General features: G+C 45.9%; 1 protein-coding gene across 1 annotated transcript in view; it reads left to right on the plus strand.

Annotated features, from left to right (window-relative positions):
• Positions 1-20,244, plus strand: part of Dnah3 (dynein axonemal heavy chain 3) — a 162,490-nt gene that overhangs the window by 109,689 nt on the left and 32,557 nt on the right. The window contains exons 43-50 of the mRNA XM_026781152.1: positions 1,878-2,057; positions 5,322-5,445; positions 5,556-5,712; positions 5,959-6,102; positions 8,285-8,951; positions 10,061-10,226; positions 10,834-11,050; positions 13,803-13,985. Coding sequence (XP_026636953.1) covers positions 1,878-2,057; positions 5,322-5,445; positions 5,556-5,712; positions 5,959-6,102; positions 8,285-8,951; positions 10,061-10,226; positions 10,834-11,050; positions 13,803-13,985 — 1,838 coding nt within the window. The remainder of the gene's footprint in view (positions 1-1,877; positions 2,058-5,321; positions 5,446-5,555; positions 5,713-5,958; positions 6,103-8,284; positions 8,952-10,060; positions 10,227-10,833; positions 11,051-13,802; positions 13,986-20,244) is intronic.

Below are 20,244 nucleotides of genomic sequence, written 5' to 3' on the forward strand. Positions count from 1 at the left end.
GTGAGCTGTCACCAAGTGACAGCAGATAAGTGGGTGTTGGCAGTCACTAAGGAAAGGAACCCAATAGTTGCCTAGAAAATGTCTGTGAAGTAAGAACAGAGACGTTTTCTCAACGTTCACCTTTGTACAAAGCACTTCCTTGTTGGTTTTTTTTTTTTTCTTTTTCCAATTGAGCCTCAGACCTGAATGAGATTAATCATCATCATGATTGTACTAGCCTGGCTGCTGACTCAGGAGGTACTCATAATGCCCCTGCTGTCTTGGGTCATCTTGAGTCCTGTACTTCTAACTCGTGTATTAATAACACATGTTTCGTGGTTCTATTTATATCCCTGTGGACGCACATCATCTCCTGAAAGGCAAGAATCTTGTCTGTTTTAGTTTTCCTTTCTCTTCTGTCCTTCCTTTCTTCCCCTCCCTCCAGGTCTCCCACCCTTTTAATGACATATCCAAAACCAGCTTAAGCCTTGCTGCTAAACCAAGCTGGGTTCCTGTATCATTTCCAACCCTAGGTATAGTTTGACTTAATAATTTACCTTGAACACACAGGTAATGCTATGTCCTTTAATGCTATGTCCTTTAATGCCATGTTTGCATGAGTTTATTTTTCTAAAGTTCCTAAAATGTTGACTCACACAAACTGACCGTTCTATCAGTAATTGTTGAAGAGAGCCTTTGCTGGATTTGGTGTCTCCCATGTACCAAGACTGAGCCATGTGTTCCAGGAGGAAAATGTCCTTGTGCTTAAGAGACCCTGTATCCCATTCTTGCCATTTTGAGCCTCACCAAAAGCCCTGGTTCAAGGCCTTGCTCCTTGCAGAGTTCAGCTATTGTAATGCCCAATCAGGAGAAAAGGTTCTTACTCAGTAGTCCAGGACTGCTTAGCACGTAGAGGTTCTGGGTTCAATCCCCATCACACTAGAATGTCTATGTTAGTTGGCAGACAGCATGTCTATAGTATAAGATGTAGTGGTATATTATTTTCATAAATAAATTTTGCCTGAAAACCAAAACTAAAGCCACTAGAGGTCAGATAATGGTGACATACACCTTTAATCCCAGGATTTGGGAGACAAATGAGATGGATCTCTGTGAGTTCAAGGCCACCCCAGGCTACACAAGATCAGTGTAGAAACAAATTCAGGTGGTAGTGGCTCACACCTTTAATCCCAGTAGTGGGGAGTCAAATGCCTTTAATCCCAGCTCTAGAGGGAATATAAAATGGGAGGAAAGAGAGACAGTTGGCTTAGTTTATGGTCGCCCAGCCTTGGTAGAAATACAATTTCTTTTTTTATTATTTATTTATTATGTATACAATATTCTGTCTGTGTGTATGTCTGCAGGCCAGAATAGGGCACCAGATCTCATTACAGATGGTTGTGAGCCACCATGTGGTTGCTGGGAATTGAACTCAGGACCTCTGGAAGAAGAGTCAGTGCTCTTAACCTCTGAGCCATCTCTCCAGCCCTACAAGTACAATTTCTCTAGTGACTTGACTACATTGCTTTTCTGGTTTTTGAGTCAAACCCCAACTTCTGTCTCTGGGTTTTTATTATTTGTGTTACAATTTGAGACAAGCCTGGGAGTCTCAAGACAGAAAACACAACAAAAGGAAACTTTTGGCAGGGCCTTCACTGTCATATGCTTAGCAATTAACAAAATGTCTATGACACAGTAGACAGTGTATTTTGGCTAAGAAAAATGGCAGAAAGAAAACCCTTTCGCATCTGGTCAAGATGTCTACTGGCTAGGTCTAGAATGGGAGTGGGGTCACTGGAAACAGACTTTCTCATGAAGGGAGCAGTCATTGGTTACCCCTGTAAGACCAGAGGGTCCCATGTACTCACAGTGTGTGTGGCTATGACTTCCTTCTACAGATGACCTCAACATGCCAGCCAAAGAGGTATATGGAGCCCAGCCCCCCATTGAGCTGCTGAGACAATGGATTGACCATGGTTACTGGTTTGACAAGAAAGATACAAACAGGCTGGACATTGTGGATGTTCTGCTTGTGACTGCCATGGGCCCCCCTGGTGGAGGAAGGAATGATATCACTGGTATGTCTAGGAAGAGGATTTATTCCTCTCTCCAGTCCCCTGCAGAGTGGGCTATCTTGGATGAATTGGTTCAGGGCCGTCTGACAGGAGAAAATGTGGAGTATGCCTTTGCACACAGCTGGGAAGGTTTGGGTTAGCACCAGACTTCAAGTTGGAAGCTGCATGTGGTGGGATGGGAAGATGAGCAGAGTCTGTGAGGAAGTCTTTGTGTATTCACCAAAAAGGGGGTTCATAGGAAGAGGAGAGCAACTCAGCTGCATTTGCCTTGGATCTGAGCACGGCAAAGTCTAGGGAACCTTGAAGCCATAGGGAGTTTTTTATACTACTGTTTTCTTTGGCTCGTTCAAGCAGGAATGCGCTTCCAGAACACATAGCAATGGGTAGTTTTCAAGTTCAGCCATAGACAGGCTCTCTGCAAAGTGCCTGTCATGGAAGCTGGTCCTCAGCAACTGCCAGGAGCATGTCTGTAATCACACAATATCAAGCACAGCACTGGACCCAGCTGCAGCACCCGTGTTCCATGGGGGCTCAGGGAGTGCCAGGTGAAGGGAGCTGAGTGGGTTTGTGGGGTGACCTAAGGGGAGAAAGGAAACAGTGTTCCACTCTGGACTGGGTCCTCTCAGGAAGAGGATGATCTGATGAGTCAGTGTCTTAATTTTTATCCAGAAGTCTGTAAAAATGAAGAGAGCCCAATGCTGTCACTTGGTAAAGAAGCTGAGTCACCCGCATTAGCTGTGGAGGAGGAAACTGGGTCGCTTTCATGGTTGGCAAAGCAATCTTGTTTCCATTGTAATCTGTCACTGTCAGGGAATGCTTACATTTGATGTTGATGCTTTTAGAGAGATTTATTTTTATTGTATGCATATGAGTGTTTTGCTTATATGTATATATATGCAGTCCATTATATGTGTTCATGCATGTATACCAGCATATATATTATATATGTAATATATTTAATATATATAATGTACTGCATGTATGCCTGGTGCCTGTGAAGGCTAGGATAGAGCACCAGATCCCCTGGAACTGAGGTTCTAGAAATGTATAAGCCTCCATCTGGTGCTGAGAACCAAACCCGAGTCCCCCCCCCAAGAGCAACAAGTACTCTTAATCACTAAGCCATCTCTCTAGCCCCCATTGCTGATGTTTAGTGAAGTGATATTCAGTAGGAAACCAACAACCTAGCCTATAATGCCAGTTATTAGTATTCAGATGGAGAAACTGAAGTTCAAGGCAATGTATTATGATTATTGCCAGCATAGTGATGGAGAACATGGCAACAAATAGTCCATGTTTGCCAAGCACAAAGAAAGCATAAATTAATGTTAAGTACTATTTTTTTCTTCAAAATACTTAGTGAGGCCCTCAAATTCATATACCTCCCAATCAGCAACATAGAAAATATCAGTCAGCCTCCACATGTATACATATACTCATACACATATACCAACATGCACATGTATATATACCTCTATATACAAGTACATAGATCATACACATACACACGCACATGCACACACACACACACAAAATGTTACAAACAGATTAAAAAAGAGAACCCAACATTAACCTATGGTTTACATACAAATACACACATAAACATACCCACATATGAATACACAAATACCAAACACACACATAAACATGCTCATGCAAGAACACATACATACCAGACACATACCTACACATGAATACATATACCAAACAGACACACGCATGCACACACATACATTAACACATGAATACCAAGCGCACACACAGACACATAAAAATCAATCTATTGTTAACTTTTTAACAAGAAAAATGTACATATGTGTATTTTAAAGCTATTTATTTACTCTTATATGCATGAGTGTTTCACCTGGTTACCATGTGCATACAGTATCCATAGTGTCCAGAAGAGGGTGTTGGACGCTCTAGGCCTGGGGTCACAGACTGTTGTGAGCCCCATATGGGTACTGAGAATTAAACCTGGGTCCACTAGAAGAACAGCCAGTGCTTTTAATCACTGAGTCATCTCTCAAGCCCCCTATATGTACATGTTTATATGTATGCTCACATATATAAAATTATAATACATGTGTGTGGGAAAAACACAGAAACTACATATATATATATACATATATATACATATATATATTTATATAGTTATATATATATAGTTATATGTATATGAAAAACTGAAGGAGGAATTTCGGAGAAAAGCCAGCAGTAATGGAACTCCAAGTTTTGGCTCTTCCCAAATCAGTATATCAATACAAACAACTTACAGAGCCCCAGTTCCCAAAATGCTAATGACTGGGAACAAAGCCAAGACAGCAACAGGACCTGTAAGCTCTGCACATGTGCGAAAGAAAGCATGAGGAAGCAGTGGGATTCCACAGGCCTGAGAGGGCAGATTAGAACATGGTAGTTAACCTGGGAACAGAGGGCAGTAAGGGAGACGCTATCTACAAAACACTTTTTTAATTATTTGGCTATTCTACGGGAACCAGACATTTCCTTTAGTTTTTAAAAATAGTTTTGTGAGACTGATGAGATGGCTCAGCAGTTAAGAGCATGTGTTGATCTTGCAGAGGGACCTGGGTTCAATTCCCGGGACCCTTGCTGGGCAGTTCACAACTGCCTGTAACTGCAGCTCCAGGGGATCCAGTGACCTCTTCTGGAGTCCTCAGACACCAGCATTTATCCATGCGCAGACCCATACACAGACACATAGAAATCCGTGATTAGAAACTGCGGGACTGGAGCCATGGAGGATATCGTCTGCTTCCAGAGGACCTGGCTTTGATTCCCAGCACCCGCACGATTGCTCACAACTCTCGAGACTCTAATTTCTAGGGATCCCCGTGCCCTTGGTCTCCAGGGCATCGGGTAATGCATAGTGCACAGACTTACACATAAAATAGCTAAACAAACTTTAAAATAAATAAATAAGGATGAAATATTAAAACATAAAGCAATCTGTGCCAGAGGAAGCACTGTTATGACTTCTGCAAACCGTGGAGGCAGTCTGTATTCATGCTGAGCAGCAGTGGCCCCTCCAGCCACTCATGGCTACGAAGCACATTTGATGCAGCCAGTGGGACCGCAGAAGCCACTCTCCATGTTATAGTTACTATTGGGTATAAATGACTGCACGCAGCTGGGCCGACGCATCGATGGCAGGGCTATAGAGCAGGAGAGCAGGGAGAGACGGACTCTTTCCCAGGGTCACCAGGTCTGGGAAGAATGTGTGCAGACTCCAGATCTATGTGTTCCCAGGACGATTCACTCGCCATCTTAACATCGTTTCCATCAACGCCTTTGAAGATGACATCTTAACCAAGATTTTCAGTTCTATCGCTGACTGGCACTTTGGGAAAGGGTTTGATGTCCTCTTCTTACGGTAAGAAGCTCCTGGGGCTGCCTGGTTATTGACCTGGCGGGGGGGAGGGGGGGAAGTGTCCTAATTTCTGCTTGACTATGTGACTGGTCGGCCTCCTTCTTCCATCCAAGGTATGGGAAGATGCTGGTCCAAGCTACTCAGACAATTTACAGAGCCGCAGTGCAGAACTTCTTGCCAACTCCCTCCAAGTCACACTATGTCTTTAACCTTCGGGATTTTTCACGCGTGATCCAGGGGGTACTACTGTGCCCGCACACCCACCTGCAGGTCAGCCACTACTGTTCCTGTCTTGTGAATCTCTTGGCAGTATTCCTGGGTTGTACTAATAGTGTGGCTGATAGGATGGTCTTCCACTAATCACAAACTCTGTTCTTCAAAGTGTGCAGGATACAGTACTTTATATCCCTTGTCTTATGTATACCTCGCACCATCCCCAAAATTTAGAGACTTTTTGAGAACCATCTCCACAAGCACCACTTTTAATACATTCAAATGACTGTCTTTGGCCTCTAGGACTTGGAAAAATTTATCCGGCTTTGGATCCATGAGGTTTACCGAGTCTTTTATGACCGTCTGATTGACAATGAGGACAGACAGACTTTCTTCAACCTGGTGAAGGAAACCACCTCCAATTGCTTCAAACAGACCATGGAGAAGGTGGGTCTTTTGTTTGTTTGTTTTTTGAGACAGGGTTTCTCTATGTAACTGCCTTGGCTGTCCTGGAACTCGCTTTGTAGACTAGGCTGGCCTCGAACTCACATAGATCCATCTGCCTCTGCCTCCTGAGTGCTGGGATAAAAGGTGTGCACCACCACTGCCTGGCAGGCAAATCTTATTCTAGAATCATCTGGCCTCAGAAACAGGCCCACATTAGTCTCAGACTCTAGATTCCATTCCCTGTAAAGAACAATCTTCTCCCCAAATCATGGGAAATGGCCCACCCAAAAATTAGTCTTTGATTTGTTGATATTTTACTTGGTCCAATTTTGCTTCATTTCTATGATAACATGTGTAAGTTTCAGTTCACTCAAAATGGTTAATATTATTTATTTTAAATTAATTTAAGGGACTAGAGAAAAGGCTCAGTCATTAAGAGCAGGTATCACTGTTTCAGAGGACCCAGGTTTGACTCCTAGCACCCACATTGAGCAGATTACAATTTACCTCTAACAGGGCCTCCAAAGATCCCCACCCCCACCTCACAAACACTTGAACACACATGCACATACTCACACATAAACACACAGGAATGCTCATAACTAAAAACAAAAGAAAATCTTTACAAATAAAACTAATTTAACTTAAAATACACTCTAAGGTCAATTCATTTGGATCTGGGGAGGAAAACACAAATTTTTATAATCTGAACAAGACCCTGGTAAAACTCAACCAAAAGATTCAGTATCATGTACTTATGGCCATTTTCTTCTTTATATTTTAAAAGTGATTTTAAACCTATATATTTGCATCTGAATTTCCTTTACCAAGCAGTGGTTATATCCCCGAGGGAAACATAGGAGTGTTGTATGCTGCATCCTGAGGCTGAGAGCAGAGGGATTGACAGGTCCTTGTATCCCTGTATCAAGAGTGGGAAACATCTAAAGCACCCTACTCTGTTGTAGGAGCTGCAGGCCACGTTCCTGCTGCCCCACCTCCTGGTCGCCTGGCTACCTTATGCCCCGAAATAACAACACACAAATTGTATTCTTTTAAACACTACTTGGCCCATTATATCTAGCCTCTTCTCGGCTAACTCTCGCACCTGGACTAGCCCATTTCTAATAATCTGTGTAGCCCACAAGGTGGCTTACCAGGGAAGATCTTAACCTATGTCCATCCTGGGTCAGAGCTTCATAGCATCTGCCCAGGAGAGAGGAGAGGAAATGGCGTCTGTCTGAGGCGTCTTACCTCACTTCCTCATCCTCCGAACATTCTGTTCTGTTTACTCCACCCACCTATGTTCTAACCTATGAGGGCCAAGCAGTTTCTTTATTTTTTAACCAATGACCTTCCTCCATCACTACTCTAGGCAGAGCAGAGAGGGGGCTGTCGCCCACACCTCTGTTTGGTACAGAACCAAACATGGGAAAACAATGCCATCCTTCTCCTGCCTTCGGTGGGATCTTACAAGCCAATCACCTTTTAGCAACTCAGGGACTAGCAGAAGTGTATATGGGGCATAGGTGTGTCTGTGAGGCTGAGCTTGGTGGCATACTCCTTTAATTCCGAGAGAATCTCTGCAAGTCCATGGACAACTTAATCTACATAGTTCCAGGCCAGCCTGGGCTACCCAGCAAGACCCTGCCTAAGAACAAATAAGCCAAAACGGTAGTCAGGGCTAGGGAGCTGGCTTAGTTGTGAAACGTACTTGCTGCTCTGCCAGTTTGGCTCCCAGCACCCACATCAGGCGGTCCACAACCACCTGGAACTCTAGCTCCAAGGGACCTGACTCCGTCTCTGACCTCTGAGCGTACACCCTCGTACATGTGACATATACAAAAAAATTAAAAATATGTGTATATGTCCCTGTATGGAGGTATGTACATATACATATGGTGCCCTCAGGGTCAGAAGAGGCTCCCCTCCAACGGAAGAAGTTACAGGCAAGTGTGAGCTGTCTGGTGCTGGGACCTGAACTTGGGTCCTCTATGGAGCTGCACATGCTCTTGGCCACTCCGCCAGCCCCACACAGCTGTACTGTTCTTCTATCCAGCCGTCACAGCCACATATTGTTTAAAATGCTTCTGCTGACACGTCTCCCTTTTCACTCCCTCCCTCCTCCCCACAGCCAGCCTGGACCACAGGCTAAGGGCCCAGCTGACACTTGCCTTTCCCGTAGGTGCTCATCCACCTATCACCCACCGGGAAGATAGTGGACGATAACATCCGGAGCCTCTTCTTCGGGGATTTTTTGAAGCCAGAAAGTGACCAAAAAATCTACGATGAGATCACTGACCTGAAACTCCTCACCGGGGTTATGGAGTACTATCTGGATGAGTTCAACAGCATCAGCAAGGCCCCCATGTCTTTGGTCATGTTCAAGTTCGCCATCGAGCACATCTCCCGGATCTGTAGAGTCCTGAAGCAGAACAAAGGCCACTTGCTCCTGGTGGGCATCGGGGGCAGTGGGCGGCAGAGTGCCACCAAGCTGTCCACATTCATGAACTCGTACGAGCTCTACCAGATTGAAATCACAAAGAATTACACAGGCAATGATTGGAGGGAGGACCTGAAAAAGATCATGCTGCAGTCCGGAGTGGCCACCAAGAGCACTGTGTTCCTCTTCGCGGACAACCAGATCAAGGACGAGTCGTTTGTGGAAGACATCAACATGCTTCTGAACACAGGTGACGTGCCCAATATCTTCCCAGCGGATGAGAAGGCTGAGCTCGTGGAAAAGATGCAGACAGCAGCCAGGACGGAGGGAGAGAAGATCGAAGTCACCCCCCTGTCCATGTACAACTTCTTTATTGAGAGAGTGAGGAAGAACCTTCACATTGTCCTTGGTGAGAAGTGGGAGAGTCTGCATGCCCTTGGTTCCCTGGCATCTTTAGGGTCTTCCCTAACCCAGTCTCCTTTCCTGACCCCCAAACTGATCTAATCCAGGCACCAACCAACGGTCACAATCTGGGCTTCCTCTGGCAATTTTTTTTTCAATCTTGCCCCCAGACAACCGTGTTAAGCCTGTTCCGGTCTCTTCAGTTCTCTGAAGTCTTCAAGAAAGATCACAGCTTAGCACATTGCCTGGTGCAGACCACCAGGGTTCTCCTTGAAGGATCTGGGCAAGCTGTCTATAACCCCAGCAGATGCGCTTAACTGTTCTCCCCTGGTCACCTTTCTCGGTCCCTACATCTCTCACGCTAGCCAAGCCGCTGTGGCCTCTCTCAGATTTCACCTCTGCACCATCCTCTCTCGTGTCTTGTTCATGCTAGATCTGTCTGATCCATTGATCCAGAGTGGGATTTTTTTTCTGTGTTGCAGATAAGTGTGTGTGTGTGTGTGTGTGTGTGTGTGTGTGTATGCACAAATTAAAATAATCACTCTCTGTTAGGATGGAGATCAAAGAACAAAACCTTCTTACCCATGTCTTACAAGGTCATCCACCAGATTGCTCCCCATAATCCTCTACCCTCCTCTGGAGCCTGATTCCTCTCCTGGCCCTTCAGCCACACTGACCTCTCCACACTTCCACCTATGTATGTTTGCTTCCTGCAAACACCAAATAAACAGTGAATGGGATTTGAATTGCAGAGCCAAGAGCCTGTGGCTGAATGGAGATGGGGTCAGAAACAATCCATGAGCAACTTCTGTTAGTATCTAAACATGGGTGCCTTATATGAAAGCACAGAGAGAACAGATGGGACAAAGGGCTGTATCCCCACTAAGGGACCCAAATGTGCATTCAGGAGATTAAGGGAAAAAAAAGACTACCATAACACGTTGAGACGCCATCATAAAAATATCCCACAATCCCTCTGTTTCCCAGGCTCTCATCATGGTTATTTACAACAGCATCCCCATCCAGAGGCATCATTGGCCCCTGGAGAATCTCTCCCTTCCCTTCGTTTCTCCAAGCCTTGGCAGAAGGGAACTAACCAAGCCTATTTGTCGCTAGCCATGAGTCCGATCGGGGATGCCTTCAGAACGCGCCTAAGGATGTTCCCTTCGCTGATCAACTGCTGTACAATTGACTGGTTCCAGTCTTGGCCGACCGATGCCCTGGAGCTGGTGGCCAACAAATTTCTCGAGGATGTGGAGCTCGATGACAGCATTCGGACAGAGTAAGCATCACTTTTAGCCCAGCACCCCAGGTGTTCCAGCTGAAATCCCTGCTAGCTGTTCATGCTCTTTTACAGAGTTCTCAGCTTACGGGCAGAAAACAGCTCACATTTTTAAATCAAGCAACATTTGTGTTAGCTGTTTAGTTCAGCACCTTTGCTGAGAAAGAAAGGTAGTGAGTGCCAGTGAGATAGCTCAGAAAGTGAAGGCCGCTGACAGCCTGGGTTCGATCCCCAGAACCCACGTGGTGGAAGGAGAGAACTGACTCCCACAAGCTGTCCTCTGACTTACACGTGTTTGCCATGGTAGGTGCAAGCATGCACATGCATACACAGACACAGAAAAGAAGTCATATGTGATATGCAATTGAAACGTGCTCTGTACTCCGGATGCTTCTCCAGATGCCAGAAATTGGAAAGTCCTGCAGAAGCCCTGGTGGTTCATAAAGGGTCAGAGTCGTCCCTGTAGACTGTCCACCTCCCTCTTTCTCTCTCCCTGGCTCTGTTTGCCTGTTTGGTTCTAACAGTCCAGTCAGGGTACGCACCCTCTGATGCGCTGATGTCCATGACTGTAGAAAGTCCCAGGTAACTCCTCTGGTCTCCTTGGCAGGGTCGTCTCCATGTGCAAATACTTTCAGGAGAGTGTGAAGACGCTGTCTGTTGAATATTACAACACACTTCTGAGACACAACTATGTGACACCTACCTCTTACCTGGAACTGATCCTGACCTTCAAAACGCTCCTGAATAGCAAGAGACAAGAGGTGGACACGATGAGGAACCGCTACTTGGCAGGCTTGCAGAAGCTGGAATTTGCTTCTTCTCAAGTGAGCACTTTGATAGAACAGGGGACAGAGGCTGGGTGTGTCGAGACCCAGAATGCCAGAGGGCATCAAATGCACAATCCGCTGGCACTAGCCTAGCCCACCTCATTTACTTCATTTTGATCTCAACTTCAGGTGACCCTGTCTATTTGAGTTCACTTGCTTGTTCACTGTGGACTTTTTACTTATGCTATTAATTGGGTCTCTTAAAGTACCACAGTAAGGAGGGTATGGTGGCACATACCTTTAACCCTAGCACTTGGGAAGCAGAGGTGGATCTCTGTGAGTTCAAGGGCAGGTTAGTCTAACAAAACAAAGTAAATTCCAGGACAGCCAGAACTACCTTGTATCAAAATATAAATAAATAAATAAATAAATAAATAAATAAATAAATAAATAAATAAATGCAGTAATTAGCGGCACTCATGTGAATCCTGGCACTCCCTTAGTTAGAACCCCAACTGTGGCATCTGTGTGAGCCTTGGGCAGGAGAAGGTGGGCTTTGAAAGGCTAGGACTGATCCCAAATTACAGTGGTCTGACCTGTCACTGTGACTCCATGACTCGGGGACAGGTGGAACCGTCAGAGGTAGACCACTATGCTGCTCTGGTCCTGGGGCTGCTGGGTCTAATGTTGAAAGCTAAAGTCTCTCTAGACCGGGGTGAGAAAACCATGGTGCTGGGGAGGCAGAAAAGGGACCAAAAATAGCGTAGACCTGAGAAGGGAAGGACGGCACGGTTAGCATGCTTTGAGCCTTGTGGGTCACACGCCTGGTGCTGTGTGCCAGAAAGACTGCCATTGTCTCCTGCTACGAAGAAACCAGCACACAGAGAGGCCAGGAGACATGTCTGTGGTCATTCAGCCTGGTGAGCAGTCACACCAGAACTAGGACTCAAACAGTCTTGACCCCAGGGCCAGTTCCCAATCAGGCCAGCCTGTCATGCTCTGGGGGTGAAAGTGCGTGGAGAGAAATCATAACTCTTTATTGGGAAAATCTCATGAATTTGGTTTCTGAAAAGTTGTAATCCCCAAAGAGTGCTGAGGCCCCATCGCTGAAGACGTTCAAGCAGCCCCAAAGGACACTTGCAGATATGTTCCCAAGAGCACCGGCTGGATAAGAGGCCTGCAAGCATCAAACTTGTGTTTCTTAACAGTTCTAGGGGCCTGGAAGTCAAGCTCAAGGAGATGGCAGATCCAGTGTTTGGTGGAGGTTCTCCCAGTAATGTTTTCATTTAAATGTTAGGGTTGTTTTGTTCTGGTGTATGCACATGTGTGCACATGTGTGTGTGAGCATGCATTGTGTGTGTGCACATGTGTGTGCACATGTGTGAGCATGCATGTGTGTGCATACATGTGCATGTATGCATGTATGTGTATGTGCATGTGTGTGTGTGCATGTGTGAGTATTCATGCACCACAGGATGCAGTGGAGGTCAGATGACAAATTACTGGACTAGTAACCCCTCATCTTTTTTCACTGTTCCATTTCTGTGGGATCAGGGAGAGGGTTACATGTGCTATGGCATGTGTATAGAGGACACAGGACAACATGCAGGAGTCACTTCTTTCCTTGCACCAAGTTGATTCCTGGCTTGAACTTGGTGGCGCGAGATTTCACCTATGCGGCATCTTGCCATCCCATCTACCTCTATGTGGATTCTGGGGCCTCCAACTCAGGCTGTCAATGTGTAGAGCAGGCACCTAGCCCAGAAAATAACCTTGGTGTGTCTTCACATGGGAGAAAGGACAGATCTCTCGTGTCTTCTTACTAAGGACATTTATCCCATCATGAGGTTCCCACCCTCAGGACCTCATCTATCCCTAATGACCTTCAAAGGTTCCATTGCCAAATATCATTATCTCTAAATTAAGCTCCAGCATATACATTTGAAGGAGACAAGTATTCAATCCACAGCACTAGAAAAAGTAGCCTTGCAAGTTCCTTCTAGCTTGGGCTGCTGGAACACCCCTGTAATCCCAGGACTCTTGGAGAGACTGGGGATGGAGAACTGAGAGCTCAAGAATCTGATTATACTAGAAGTTGAAGGTCAGCCTGGGATGCCGATTGAGCATGTGCCTGTATGTATGGGCACACATGTGTGCAAGTGAGTACACTGTATCATATTAAAAGTAGCTTTAGGACCCACGGACCGTGGAAATGGATCTGGAATAAAACACTTGCCATGCAAATGTGAGGGCCAAAGTTCAGATTCCCTGAACTCACATAAACACCACATGGACATAATGGCCCACCTATAATCCCAGAAGGTAGGAGACAGAGACATCTCTGCAATAAGATGGCTAGCTAGACTAGTCAGATAGGCAGTTCCAGGTTTAATTGTGAGGCCTCTCCTCAATATGTCTGTCAAGAAAGATAGCTAACTTCTGGCCTCCACAAGAGCACGTATGCATGGCATAGGTGCGCACACACACAAACATAGTGGTTTTAAATGGATTTTATGACTTGGCCTCTCTCTTCCTGCACCCAGCAGTAGAATAGAAACTCAATAAGGGAAGAAACTGTATGTTTAACGTTACATGCCTGTGCTTTGCACAGCTCTTGATAACTGCAACATTCAGTATGGACTCAGTAACTAGGTGTAGAAAGCTTAAGAACATAAAACCAGCTGACGAGTGTATGCCCAGGACCATGTCAGAATCAGCCACCCTTTTTTTCCTCATTGGCCCAGTGTTGCAGAACTTTCCATTTTCAGCGTTGCCACGACTGACTCTTCTGTCCGCTTCTCCTCACTAGGTGGCTGTCATGCAAGTAGAGCTCACGGCCCTTCAACCTCAGCTCATCCTCACCTCTGAGGAGACCGCTAAGATGATGGTGAAAATCGAAGCCGAGACCAGAGAAGCAGATGCCAAGAAACTGCTGGTGCAGGCAGATGAAAAGGAAGCTAACGCTGCCGCCGCCATCTCCCAGGCCATCAAGGTAAGACCAGCAGAGTGCCGTGGAGGGAGCCCACCCTGTCCAACGTATGTGTCTGAGCCCACCTTGCAGGGGAGACACAGAATGCTCGGAAAGGGTGGGTGAGTTTTCTAAATCCTGAGTTAGGAATGAATGAAGGAGCCTTTGGGGCCAAATATGCTCCATCCCACTCTGAGTCCCAACCAAGGCTCAGCACCATCTGATCTCGCCTGCTAACTTTCCCCTCGTTCACTCTGCCCTGGCTACAGTGGCCTTCTGGCTGTTCTCTCCCCAGGGCCACTACACAGCTGTTCTCTTTGCCTTTAGCTCTCCCCACGCTGTCTTCGTCACCTCTGTCACAGTTTTGTTCAGTTTTGCCAAATGTGTGTGTAGATACAGAACAAAGACTGTCTTTTAGACGGCAGAACATTGAACCTAGAGGGCTCTGAAGGTGCTTCTGATCCTGGAGACCAAGTCCTGAACAGGAATGGGCACACATTCAGATGGCAGAAGCTAGCCTCCTTATCACTGATGGGACATTACATAGGTCTCAGAACACTCCTGGTACATGATTCCATCTGGAGATCACAGCCACCTTGCGAATGGTTAGTGTCAGGACCTGAGAATCGCTAGCTAGCCTTGGGGTCAGTGGTGAAATGGTCTCACAAAGCAGTGTAGATCACTAACAGGATCTACACTAACCCAGGCTCAGGGCACTTAGGCTAAGGCATTTATCCCTGTGCCTTAAGGAATCAGGGAATTCCTTCAGCCATTTTCAAGCATGAGTTTGAGCAAGAGGCAGTCTGTCTGGCATCTGTCCTAAATAGGCCATGGGTCATTTTCCTGAAAAGTACAGGCCTTCCAATTGGCGTTTCTCCAATGAATCCCAAGACCTGACCTCTGCTGGATGTTTTTCAGAGAGTCTGATCCCTCCCCATTCTCAGAATTCACAATGAACACCAAGTCCTAGGTTGTGAAAGTTGGTTCATTTGCGGTCTTGGTGGCTCAGACAAAGGACACAATGGAAACCATAAAAGTTAGCCACTCTCAGATGCCAGGAACCAGATTCTGGTGGGCGGTCACTCAGTGGTAAAATGATTATTAAATAAGTATTTTAACAAATATTTATTAAACATCTTTTATGCACTGGCACATTTTTAGTAGGAAAAATAGGAATGAATGGGATTAAATGAACTCCTTTTCTCGTGGAGACTGTGTTCTCTGATGCTCATTGTCTTGGATGCTTCTAAGTACTCCGAAATACACTACAACACACACAGATTCCCAGCTGGCATAGGAGGCAATCATGACACAGGATTTTTCCAAAATAGCAAGGCCACCAAATGACATGATCAACTTTCAACCCTAAAGTTCTTTGACTGCCCCTGCCCCCCAGCATTTGACCATGATTTCAGAGGTTGCAAACTGGCATCTAGAGACCACATGTATCATGGGATGCATAGAATATTTGGTCAATTCATTTTTTCAGACAGGGTCTTGATATGTTTCCCAGACGGACCTTGAGCTCACAGTCCTGTCGCCTCAGCCTCCTGAGTGCTGGGATTGCAAGTAAACATGTCACAGCCACACTTGGTGATGTTTTATTTCAAGTAACAAATAGTAAACATTTAAAACGCAGATAATTTCAAGTAAAAATTCTGAACTGTTTGCTTTTTCCTTAGAAAATAAAATAGGACTCTGACAACTTTGGCTCTGCTTTCTTGGGTTGCACCCATCCACGGGCCTAAGAACATGCTGTCCCTCTGTGTTCCAGCCCACCAAGCCCCATCCAGTTCAGGTCCCCCTCTCATCTCCATGGCGCGGCCCCTGAATGGGTATGACTCTACAACTCTCTCATGATTCTGTACTGTAGCCAGGCCACCAGAGCTCAGTGCCAGCTCTGCCCCCTTCCTCAGTCTCTACATCAACGCCTTGAAGGTACTAAGGATGCAAGCAAACGTGGACTGGAGAGATTTCTCAGTGGTTAACAGTGCTAGCTGCTCTTGCATAGGACTTGAATTAGGTGCCCAGGACGTACATGGTGGGCACACAACTATTTGTAACTTCAGTTCCAATGGGTCCAACACCCTTTCCTGGCATCCGCAGGCACAAGGCATGTGTGTGATGCACATACATACATGTAGTCAAGAGAGTCATACAAATTTATAAACAAGTAAATAAACAAGCAAGTTCGTAAATAGTATGGAAAGTGTGAGCAGGTGCCAGAGTTGTCCTCTGAAACAGCTGTTCTTTGCCCTCCACCCAGTGTGGGATCTAGCTTTTCTCCAAGTGTCAGAATCATCTGGCAGGGAATGCCCCAGCCAGGGTTCTGCTCTGGAATGCCACGGGAAGCAGCAAACCTGCTGGGTCAGGAGAGAAGAGCAATGACGTGGGGTTTATGAAGAGCTGAGAGGGACTTCTCACCACGCCCTGGGCAACAGCTGCCTCCTTGGGTTTCAGTGGGAAGGGCGGGGTCTGATGCTGCCCATCTGAGCTCCAATCCTGCAAGTCCTGGAGGTGAGTCAGGTGGAGGAAGCCACCCAGGGAGGAGAAGAAAGAAACCGCGGCTCACTCCACAGTTTCCCCGAGGCTTTTCTGTGCACAGGCTGTGGTGGTCCTCTGCAAGAAGACCACTAAGTTTCTCTATGCTTCTTAGCCTCTAAAGATGACAGCGTGGGAGTGTGTGGGACACCGGACCTAACACGTACTAGCGGCCCCACCGAGCAAGAATTCATGCAGAGGAGATTTGGAAACTGAAAGAGGTGGGGCCGGGCTCCCAACACCTGATTCATAAGTGCAGCAGTTTCCTGACCCGGCAGGTTCTTGCCAGCCATGACACATACCTGTCCTAAGCGTTTGGGAGGCAGAGGCATGCTAGCCGGGACTGCCGTATACACCCACCAAACAAAGAAACAAGGACAGCTGGCCGACTCCTCTCGGACTACTAAATCACTTCTTCCACCCCAGTGAGGATAATCTTGGATAATCACCGCAACACGGATTTCAGTTCATCAAAACACATGGGCTCCGTATCTGACAGCCTTGATGTTCTCTGCATTGCTGACAGCCGAGGGCCGTTTTTAATTATAAGATTTTAATCATACAAAGTGTCATAACACATATGAAATTTTTTAAAGACTTTAATTTAGAAACATTTTCAGGTCTCAGCTCTAATTTGAAATTTCTTCCTTGTGATTTTCATGGAAATGATTGTGATTTTCACAGTACTTTGTTTTACCTTAATATCTTACGATGAATGCTTTTCCAAGATATCATTTAGATACTGTGTGTGGAGGTATGTGTGATATATGTGCTTGTTATTGTGGGTATGTGTCTATTTGTGTGTATGTGTGGTGGATGTGCTTGTGCTGTGTGTGTGTGTGCATGCACATTTGTGTATGTGTGCTTGGTATTTGTGTTTGTGGTGTGTATGTGCAGTGTGTATACTTGTTATTGTGGGTGTATACACATCTGTGTGTATGTGCAGTGTGTGTACTTACTTTATGGGTGTATGCTCATTTGTGTGTGTGTGTGTGTGTGTGTGTGGTGTATATACTTGTCATTATGGGTGTGTGTACATCTGTGCACGAGTGTGTGGAAGGCAAAGGTTGACATCAGATGTCTTTGCTCAATCAGTTTCTACCTTTATTTTTTGAGTCACGATCTCTCACTGAACCTGGAGGTCCCCCATTCAGCTAGGTCTGCTGGCAATGAGTTTTGCCTCACTATGCCCAGCTTTTCATGTGGGTGCTGGGGCATGAGCTTAGCTCCTTGTGCTTTCACAGTGGGCACTTTAGCAGCTGAGCTGTCATCCCAGCCCCTCATGGAGACATCGCAGGGACCATGGACAGGAGGAATGTCACACATCAAGTGACCATTTCTCTGTTGGGCATGGACGTCTATCACCTCCTCCTGCTCTCGGATTTCAGTGTTTCTGAAATGTCAAGTGGTATTTCTCGACAAAGCCACTGACAGAGTCACCCAAGAGTTAAGAATGCAGATGGCCAGACCCCACCTAGAACGAGTGACTCAGAATCTGCAGCTGGAGATGTTCCCGGCAATGCTTGGGGACGGGTGCACAACCGCTGTGGAGAATCCCCACAGCAGATTCCTCCCAGCAAGCCGTCCTTTAGAGCCACCTGACAAACCAGCTGGCAGCAAAACCGAGTTGCAGCCCAGCTCTGTCCCTGGGGAGCAGGCTCTGCAAAGGTGTGAAGTGTGGACAGGCCCCTGGCTGTGAGGAAGTGAAATGACTTTTATTGTTACAGAGACTGCAACACAGGCTGCTTTCGCTTGCTTAGGAACTGACCTCCACTTGTAATACAAGCACTCATGAGCCAGAGGCAGGAAGTTCATGGGTCCAAGGCCAGCCTGGGGTACGCAGCACATTTGAGGACATCAGGGATAGAGAGAGACCATGCCACAAACCATTGTGAGGTTTCTCACAAATTGGGATTCTCCTGTGAGGTTCTCCTTCAGTAATAACTGCATGATCACCCTCAGATAACAGTTCACTAAAAGAGGATCTAGGAGCCCAGCTCTGGCACTCACCAACTGTATGCCCTTGCCTAACTCGGTTTTAGGTCTTGGGTATTTTTTTTCCTTGATGGAATTTGAGTTACTAAATAACCCAAAAAAGCCCCCGTAGTTGTGAAGTTCTATCTCAGCAAGCGTCTTTCTTTCTAAGAGAATTAAGGTATAATGCCCTTGCCTTTAATGTTCTCCCTTTGAAGTTGTGCGATTCCGTATGGTTTTGTGTATTCACAGAGTTGTGTGAACATTAACACTGTGTAATTCTAGAACATGCTCATCACCCCAGAAAGAAATCTATACCCTTTGGCAGCCATCCCTCCTCTCCTCAACTTCAGATAACTACTACCCTGACTCTGGATCTGCCCATTTTAACACTTCATAGAAATGGAACCATGTCACTAGGGAAATTCTCAGGAATCCACAAGGATGACCCCAGCTAATACCCTAAGCAAGAGTGGAGACGGTGCCTGAACTGGCCTTTCCCCTGTAGTCAGAATGATGACTACCTTAATTGTCATCAGAGAACCTTTCTTTATCCAGCAATTGATGGAAGAAGATACAGAGATCCACAGCTAAGCACTGGACCAAGCTTCTGGAGACCAATCCAAGAGTGGGAGGAATGATAATATGAGCAAAGGGGTCAGGACCATAATGAGGAAACCCACAGAAACAGCTGATCTGACCTATGAGAGCTCACTGACTCTGGACTGATAGTGTGGGGACCTGCTTAGGACCAAACAAGGCCCTCTGAATGTGGGTGACAGTTGTGTGGCTTGGGCAGTCTGTGGGGCCATTGACAGTGGGACCAGGATTTATCCAAAATGCTTGAACTGGCTTTTTAGAACCCATTCTTTTTGGAAGGGTACCTTTCTCGGTCTAGATATAGGGGGTTCTGCCTCAAAGTGGTGTGTCAGATTTTGTTGACTGCACTTGGGAAGCCTTACCCTCTCTGAGGAGTGGGTGGGGGCTGGGGTGGGCGAAAGATGGGGAGAGCAAGAGGAGGGGAGAGAGTGGGAACTGGGATAGGTATATAAAATAAGAACAGATTGTTTAAAAAATAAATTTAATAAGAAAAAAGAGCCAGGCACTAAAAAAGAAAGAAAGAGGGAAAGAAAGAGAAGAAGAGAGAAAGAAAATACATTTTAAGAAAAAAAAAAAGAAAAGAAATGGAACCATACAACAGATGGCTTTGTGTTTGGCTTCTTTCACTTAGCATGGTGTTTATATGCTCCATCCACATTGTAGGAAGCATAGGAGCTTCACTTTACTTACTAGATGCATGCTGTACATTACATTGATTTTAGGTTTAAATTAACAAATAGAGACTGGTGAGGTACTTGCTGTCAAGCCTGACAATCTAAGTTCAATCTGTAGGATCCACATGGAAAGAACTGAGTACTTAAGTTGTCCTCCAACATTCCTGTGAGCCCTGTGGTACACACACACACATACATACACACACACACACACACACACACACAAATAGCAAGATATAAAACAAAATGAATAGTAAAACAGATAGAAAGGGTTAATGCCTAGAGAAAACTAGCAAACAATGACTAAAGCATCCTCTGTTCCATTTTCTTGACCTCAACCCTGTCTTCAACTCGATGCAGCTCTAATTGCCATCTCCACTTTCCATCCTTAGCTTGCCTAACAGTCTGCCCTGTCCCCAGGCTTTACTCTGTCCCTGACTCCACCATAGCCTATCTGAGGATCTGCAGCACATTCCAGACGCTCACCCATGCCT

The sequence above is a fragment of the Microtus ochrogaster genome, chromosome 8, assembly GCF_000317375.1.
Source record: "Microtus ochrogaster isolate Prairie Vole_2 chromosome 8, MicOch1.0, whole genome shotgun sequence".
Classification (NCBI taxonomy): domain Eukaryota; kingdom Metazoa; phylum Chordata; class Mammalia; order Rodentia; family Cricetidae; genus Microtus; species Microtus ochrogaster.